Source organism: Dipodomys ordii, unplaced genomic scaffold (genome assembly GCF_000151885.1).
Source record: "Dipodomys ordii isolate 6190 unplaced genomic scaffold, Dord_2.0 Scaffold63, whole genome shotgun sequence".
Classification (NCBI taxonomy): Eukaryota; Metazoa; Chordata; class Mammalia; order Rodentia; family Heteromyidae; genus Dipodomys; species Dipodomys ordii.
This window is the reverse complement of record NW_012267279.1, coordinates 7997635-8006148: the sequence shown is the minus strand read 5'-3', so window position 1 is coordinate 8006148 and position 8514 is coordinate 7997635. Positions and strand designations below refer to the sequence as shown.

The window sequence follows — 8514 nt, the reverse complement described above, 5'->3', positions numbered from 1 at the left end:
GGCCTGTCCCATTTATAGCCATCTCAAGAAATACAGACACACAACTAGTGATTACTCTAGCCCATGAAGTCTTGTATCGAAAACCAGGTTGGGGGACTCTCCTTGTGGATGGCAGGGTGACTGCTTGTATGACAAGCCCCACCTACACTGACAGAGGACAAAGCAGGATATCCAAGACTAACTGCTGGGACACAGGCTAAATGTGGGGGATGGTGGTCTCCAGTCCAAGTATGAGACAGAACACAAACAAAGAATACATTCAAGGCAGGTTCAACAGCTTTGCACCTGATACCTTGGAGAAGCAATAGGATGCAGTATGCAGAAAATGGACCCTGGGAAGTTCTACATGGGGCAGATGAGCTAGCTCAGGGCCAGCTAGCTCTTCCCCGAGGCTTGTAAGCAGTAGGAGTTTTAGAGAGGTGAGGGGTGACACTAGACTGGATATGAAATACTTCTGACAAATTCATGTGATGAATACTTGCTCCCTGGCCGGTGGTGCTGATTTCAGGGGGATGTGAAAACTCTAAGAGGTAGTCTCTAGTTGGAGGAACTGTGTCACTGGAGACAGGTATCTTTTCCAGTCTGTCTGCTTCCTGCTCACCATCAGGTGAGGAACCTCCTCTGCCTCATGCTTCCACAGCCAGAATGCTCTTCTTAAGCACACAGAGCCAAGTAACCATAGACCGAACCCTCTGAACCCAGAACCCAAAATAAATCCTTCTGCCCTTTATGTTGTTCTTTCAGGTATTTTGATCACAGAGACACGAAGTAACTATACAGGGAAGAAGTAGAGAAGGAAGCCAGACTTTCTCCATAAAGGGAAGGGGGGGCAGGTAAAAAATGAGGGCTAAGCGCCAGGTCCTTGATTAAGTTGCAATTAGGACAATTACTAGGGTGTCATCATCTTTAAGTGGAACTCGCTTAAACTTCTGGCAGGTTTCTACGTCTTCAAGCTGGGTCAACTCAGGGAATGGGCTTCCTGAGAATCTCAGTTCTGGGGAGACAAAGTGGCAGCCTCTGTCTGGCCAGTCCAGTCTATCCTCTGACCAATCAATGTCTTCATTGGTTTATATATTGATTGTCAAAGTTCTCAAGAGATTCCTCAAAGGTTAGCCTCAATAGACTCTTACAAAGGAGACAACCTAGGGGAGGCATCATTTGTGCCATGCTGTTTGTGTTGTTTTGGGGGTACACATGGCTGTCTGTGTTGAGAGAAGACAAGGGAAGGCAAGGAGAAGCTGTGGACTACACCAATGATGGATGCAGCTTTATTGTTCTCTCTTGGGTTAGAAAGGCAGAAGGGAGAGGTCTGAGATGAGCAGCTTCTCATAGGCAGAAGGTAGACCAGGTCCCTGGGCACCTACCCCAGCCCAGCCAGCAGCCACGCCAGGCAAGTGTTTTCTTCATATAGTTGACTAACAGGGTCAGAGTCCAGAAATCTCACCACAGATGGAGATTCCCATAAAGGACAAAAGCTGGACCTCAAAACACGAATTAGGGTCCACTGCCAAGGCAGTACCTTTAAAAACAAAGAGGTTTTTGTGTTTTTTTTTTTGTAAAAGAACAAAACAAAACAAAACAAAAAACCAAAAAACAATCATCCTCTGTACAGCATCTTTATAATAAAATAAAATTTAAAAAAGATTAATGTAACTCATGCAACTGATAGATAAATAAATAAGGAACATGGAACAATGAAAACAACCAATCATGCCTAGAATATACCTTTTTTTGTTTGTTTGTTTTTTTGGGTCCGGTCGTGGGGCCTGAACTCTGGGCCTGGGCGCTGTCCCTCAGCTCTTCAGCTCAAGGCTAGCACTCTACCACTTGAGCCACAGCGCCACTTCCGGCCTTTTTCTTTTTGCTTACGTGGTGCTGAGGAATCGAACCCAGGGCCTTGAGCATGCAAGGCAAGCACTCTACTACTGAGCCAACTTCCCAGCCCCGAATATACCTATTTTTGTACCTCACTGGATGTGGTACTCAGTGTATCTAATAGCAAGAGACCATGGGGCAGAAATGGAAGATCCTTTCCTGCTGGCTCTTTGTAGACACTGGGTCAATGACGCCTCACAGTTTTTTTTCTATTGACTTTCAATGATCTTTCTTGATTTTCTGGTCCTTCTACTTCTTCCTGTTTTCCTCCTGGGAGGAGGAGGTTGTGGAGTGTATACTAAGGTTAAGTAAATGAGTGCTAACATACCAATGGAGAGATGTTACTGACTAGATCAGTAGTAGACAGACTTTGGCCTAACCTGATAACTCTGTAGGCTGGCCCCTCTGCATCCCCAGCTCAGGTGCCAGCCATTAAGATGACCCTGCTCTCTTCCCAGTATAGCACACAATCATTAGGGTCTCAGTTTCCAAGTTCAAAATGCTTGAGAAAGAGACTGAGGACCCCTCTCCTTAGCCTGGTGCACAGCAATGATGGGATGCTGGGCTCAGGCAGGGAATATCCACCAACCGACCAGTCCCTCAGATGAGATAACTGACCTTGACCTTCTGATAAGCTCATTCCTCCTTCAAGGAGCCCCCATGTCAAAAAGCCACCTTTTCCAGGAAGGAGAATACATCTCATGCTACCTTGTTAATAATACATCCCAAGCTCCCACTAGTAATAAGACTAGACTCTCACTGCAACTTGCACTTTGACTTGTCCATGGTCTTAAGTTTCTAGTTACATTGTTAGCAAACCTTCTTTTTGCTGCTGGGCAAAGTAGGCAGGGACTGCTCTGCACAAGTCCTTGATGGGCATTCCATACTGGGCTAAATTCTTTACCCGGCTGGGTATAACAGTGTAGGTCAAGCCATGGGTGGCTGGGTAATGACTGGAAGCCTGGAATAGATGCAGAAGAAACAGTGAGACAGCACAGAGTAGCGTGTATGGGGAGGAGGATGATATGGATTGCTAGGATTGGGGCTAGGCTGGCCCAGCAGTAAAGGTTGACAGTGCACACATGGGCCAACTGTCTGGTACAGTCTTTAACAGCAATATCCTATCTCACCACAAGAAGGCAACATTACTCTAGAAAAATCTGTAAACTCCTGTGTTCACAGGATGTTTCTTACCTTGTTTTTACCCTTTGATGCTGCCTTATTTCTGGTGATTATATAGAATAATTTAAAATTATTTGGTACACTTATTATATTTGAATGGAACACTCTTGACTGCTTTCTTAAGATTTTGTGACAAATACTGGGGCCAGTGGCTCACTTCTATAATTCTAGCTACTCAGGAGGCTGAGATCTGAGGACTACAGTTCAAAGACATTCAGTCCATGAGACTTTTATTCCAATTAACCACCCAAATCCCAAAGTCGAGCTGTGGCTTAAGTGGAAGAATGCTAGTCTTAGGTGAAATAGCTAAGGAACAGTGCCCAGGCCCTGAATTCAAGCACTAGTAACAGCTACAAATATACATGTTGATAAGTTACTTTATTTTTATGTGATTTAAATTGTACTTTAATTTTTCGAGTCCTTTGGATGATGGTATGATTTCATGGGTATTAAGAACAAGCCTGATCCTGGTACCTGTGGCTAACACCTATAATCCCAATTACTCAGGAGGCTAAGATTTGAAGATTGCAGGCTGAAGCCAGTGCTTCTGGAAGACTTATCTCCTAATAGCCAGCAAAAAGCTAAAATTGGAGGCCCAAGTTGAGTGATAGAACACCAGCTATGAGTGATAAAGCCAAGCAATGCCCTAAGTTCAAAGCCTCACTATCGGTACATACACACACACACACACACACACACAGAATCCCTCTCCCACACCCCTTGTCCTATATCCTACATTCTTATAGGAGGTTGACTGAGTTCAGACACCCAAGTGAAGGAGGGATCACAGCAAGAAAGGGCTGGAGTGAACTGGTGTCACTTTACCTTCTTTTCCAGGGCCTTGCTGATGTCATCCAAACTTGGGAAGATGGCTTGGTCCATCTTAGCCAGCACACAAACCATCTTGCTAAACAGCTTAGCTACCAAGAGGTTCTTAAAGCAACACAGTAGAAACATGTCATTAATATTAACAGGCACCCGCTCAGTTATGCTGGCACCTCACTGCTCTTCCAATGATAACGCAGAGAGCCTCAGCACTGTGCTGCCCTAGACTCCAGAGCCAAGAATCAGCATCTGGATGGGCAGTACATACAGAGCCCTGCTGCTCCCTGGGCCCTTGTGGCATGGTCTCCTGCTACTCTTGCTGGAGAAGGTTCATTCCTCCAAGTCCCCTTTCCCTGGCCCAGAGTTGTCATGAAAAGAGAGTGAGATGAAATGCTTTCTGCTTGACAATGTGTTGTCCAAATTACAGAGGTCTGTGAATATTCCTAGGTTAGGATGGCTACAGGTCCTGACCAAGCCCTTCCCCCATGCTGTTTTGGATCTGTCATTTAGGCTCACTCAGTTTGATCAGAGCAGCAGTCTTCTGCAGTGGGGTCTAACTGTGTCCACCATGCACCTGCATGCAGGGAGTTCTCTCCAGCAAGAGTTTTGACTGCCTTCTGCCACCTCGTGGCCCACTGTGGAATATTATGTTGAGGAAAAGTGTTCATAGCGTAATAATGGAGTTGGAAATCTCTTGGAGCATTTTGGGGACATTTTGTTGAGGAATTCTGAGTGGGCTGGTGGAGAGGAAGGGAGGTGATCAGGGGAAAGAACATGACAGTAAGAGGCAGGAGTAGAAAAGATGACTGTGTATGAGGTGTCTGCTCCTCTGTGGGCTGAGAAGAGTGGAAGAGTAGGGATGAAGAGGAGCTGGATAGCAGTGGACCTCTGTGCCAGAGAAAGGGTGTGGCTTTAATTTAATTTCAGCCTTCAGATTCCTGTCAGGCAGGGAAGCAGCTGTCAGTGCTGTTTTTCAGAGATGGTCTGTGATATCTTTGTGATTATGGTGCATTTCTATCAGAGAGCTAGCCCAAGGCATAGATGTTCCCTCCCTGATCCTGCATCTATCAGCTATGTCTTACTACTTAAGCAGAGGGACTAGTTCGAGATAGATTTGTTAAGATAAAATGCAAAATTCTTTTTAAAGAAACAAACATTATAATCTGGACCCAGGACAACTTTTATGCTCCATCCCAGTTGTAGGAAATGGGGTTCTTTAAAGACATTCTGAATGCCGAGGCCAAAGAGTAGGATCTGGTTCAAAAGGAAATTACTACATCTGAAAAAAAAAAAAAAAAAAAAAGCTGGTCCCTTACCTAAAGACATGCATTCCCATCAAGTACCTAAACATACTGAAGGCCAATGTAGGCAATCTCCAATTCTCCCTGGAAAAGGAGTAAGCTATGTTTTGGACCAGAAAGAGCTTTCTTTGGCAGTGTTATGAACATGTTGCACATCTTACATTTTTGTAGTCCAAGATTCCATCCCATTCACTAAATGCATTGTTGTCTCGGATGCTGACTATACCTCGGGAAGCGTCAACCTGGATGATTTGAGTCCCATCAGCTCCATCGAGGAGAAAGCTGTCTTTGGTGTTCTGGGGAATCAAGCAACAGTGAAAAAAGTTGACAGTCCAGCCTCTTCCTTGCCCATTTTTTGCAGGTTTTAAGCAGTACTCACAAAAGTTTATAGGGATGTCACCCTTGATTATCACTACTGAAATACTTCTATTTCTAGACAGATTGAGCCCTCACCACCCTACTCACCAACAGGGCCAGAGATGGAGTTAGGAAGAAGATCACAAGGATGGAAGTTACCATCTGAAAGGGGAACAAACATCAATGTACCTTCTCCTTAGCCTCAAATGAACTCAGAGTCCAGAGCCTAAAGCTCCATGGACATCACAGCCATCTTCAAGTGATCTGTAAGTTTTATTTTCTCTCATGCCCATGAGTTATATGAGTTGGTCATGTATTTTGGGGCACTATGTGGTTCAGCGTAGTGGAATGGAGTATGCTAGCTATTCAGAAGGAGAAACATTATTGTTCATTCAAGGATATTTCGTAATGTGGCTTCTGCTTTTGGTCACTGGGTTAAATATTAGGTGACCCACCTGTTTACTTAATCTTGCATATAGCGCAAGACCATTCTGGGTCAAAATACAAAGATTGACATAATCCTTAGTCTTCTTTTCTGTACCTCCGTCTCTACTTCTGACTACTGGACATTCTCTCTGATACAGCTCTTCGTACAAACCCCAAATCACATGTTTGGCCTGGCCCTAACTGCTACTCATCTACCACACTTCTGGAAACTAACAGCTTATTGATTTCATTTCCTTTAGATTCTCTCTGTGCCTGATAATGTGTCCATATTTACAGTTTAATTTGAAATAGAAAATATATGAATGTAATTATTTCTAGTTCATCATTTCCCCTCTGTGTGGCCTGCCTTTTCTACTGAAGGAATTTCAGGCATTAGAGAGTAAATAAAAGAGAACAAGAAATGGGAACAGAATGGGGGAGGGGAAAGTGCAGCAACCCACTCTTGCCCACATCCCATGGTTTACTGTGTGGTGTATTTAAGGCTCACCAAGCTCAAGAGCACTGACCAGGTCAGTGAGAATTGAGAGGAACTGTCCTTCTCCCCCAACTTCGCAGCATATTATGCAATATTCCACATGCAACTGCAACAATAAAAGATGAGGGACACATCCTCCAAGGCAAAAGAAATAGCTATTGACTTAACATGGTGAAGTCAGTCCCAGAGATAGTTGACATGCAGAGGACAAGACCATATGACTTTCAATTAATTTAAGCTAATACATTTATTAAATATTTTATCATTATAAGATAATGTACAGAGGGGTGATCATTTTGCTAACACTTTGAAAAGATTATTTTGCTACCATATTCAAGTTGATACCATATATCTGAAATTTGCCTTCACTGGTTATTTAAGATAAACTCTGCAAAATAAGACCTGAAAATATCAGTATCTACCTAATCTCCAAAGATTCTTGATCTCTAAGAAATTAGTTATTAGTTTCTGTGGCTAAGTCTTTTCACTCAGATGTTCTAAAATAGAGAGAATTACCAATAAAACTGCTTCTGGGGTTTTCAAAGAGATCAAGAAGAGGTGAGAAGTTTTCCTTCGCCATTTTGACTGTGAGAATATAACCACTCATGTTTGAAATTAGAAAATGTACTTACAAGGCATTTCATGTTGTTGCTCTTTAAGGCCATATGCAACTGCATGCACAGTAGGATTTTCTCTAAGTCTGGTTTATGTAGTTAGCTATTTATATAGTCCTTTCAGCTATTGCCATGAAAAAGGACTCTGGGAATAGTTAACCATGATCGAAATACCTTTCAGCTGGAGGCTGGGAAGGAAGGAGAGAGAGAGCAAGTTTATGTAATTACTGTTATCACATTTCCCCCACTATCTCTGAGTATTTTCCTTTTCTTCCAATACCTCCACTGGTTCCAAGACAAACATAGGCTATGAACAAGTCTTTGTGGGTTGGCATACCCATGACCTTAGCCATTAAGGTAAAGATCTTAAACTGTAGCACCCATAAAATGGTCAGATAAACAATCACTGTTTTGACCTCTTAATTTCTGATTTTTTTAATGAGTGAAGGTTGTTGGAACAAACACATAAGGCTGAAAGACCTAGACTGAGGTGCAAGATTAGTCTGATGGAGAAGTATACTTCTCTAGCTTTTCACCCAACTCAACCACACGGTTGTCGTTGTACTGCCCTATGCCCAGCCACCAAGCTGACCTCAGCTCTTCAAACAACTGCCTCTAGCTGACTTTCAGATTTTTCCCCCCCACTATGTGGCTTGTCTCTCCTACCACCTTTCATGTTGGGGTGCTTTTCTTCATATGTGACCATTTTACAAACCTTGGAATCCCTAAGACATGAGGGAAATAATTCAGCCCTTTTCTTGTACTAGTTTAATTTTTTTTCTGAAAAGAAGACAGGCAGTGGACAGGCTAAATCTCACAGGGCAAGACTAAGCAGGTATTCCTCCTGAGAGAGGGGTTGGAAAGGTGATTCTGGGCACTAGAGTGACCCATAGAGAGAAGATACCTATCTTTCTAGCTCAGTCCTGACAGGGCTTAAGGAAATGAGCCGTAGAGACACCAAAGAGTTGGACTGTGAAGATCATCAAGGCACTGAGGGCCCAGAAAAAAATCAGAGTCATCTCCATTGTTTTCAGTACTTTGAAACCACCAAGCACAGACCAAGTCATCATTGACTGAATAAGAAAAATAGAAGAGTGGCTTTCATAGACTAACAAAATGACAAGCTTTGTCTCTCAATAGGTATTGGCAATGGGGAAGAAATCAATGTTAAACCCTTAACGTTCAGGCTCAGGGAGTTTGAGAAGCTGTAAAGAAACATCAAATTTGAAAACAAGGAGGGATCTTTAAATGTGATGTGGCTTCTGTAATGGAAATGTTGCAGAAACAAAACCAGGAGGGATTGACTTGCAAAACTTTTTTAAAAATTACATCACTTAATATATTAAGTGAAGTAAGCCAGGCCCAAAGAAACATAGGTCCCATGGTTTCCCTTATTTGCAATATCTAGTATATGTCTGAGTCAAGCAGAAAAGGTCAG

The 8514-nt window shown here is 43.0% G+C and overlaps 1 protein-coding gene across 1 annotated transcript in view; it reads right to left on the bottom strand.

Annotated features, from left to right (window-relative positions):
• Positions 1–1271: 1271 nt before the first annotated feature.
• The window catches only part of LOC105990137 (gastrokine-3-like), a 51165-nt gene continuing 43922 nt past the window's right edge, over positions 1272–8514 (bottom strand). Inside the window, exons 3-7 of the mRNA XM_013022462.1 lie at positions 5649–5702; positions 5345–5479; positions 3883–3990; positions 2695–2836; positions 1272–1519 (exon numbers count right to left, since the gene is read on the bottom strand). Of these exons, the coding sequence (XP_012877916.1) occupies positions 1425–1519; positions 2695–2836; positions 3883–3990; positions 5345–5479; positions 5649–5702 (534 nt within the window). The 3' untranslated portion in view covers positions 1272–1424. The remainder of the gene's footprint in view (positions 1520–2694; positions 2837–3882; positions 3991–5344; positions 5480–5648; positions 5703–8514) is intronic.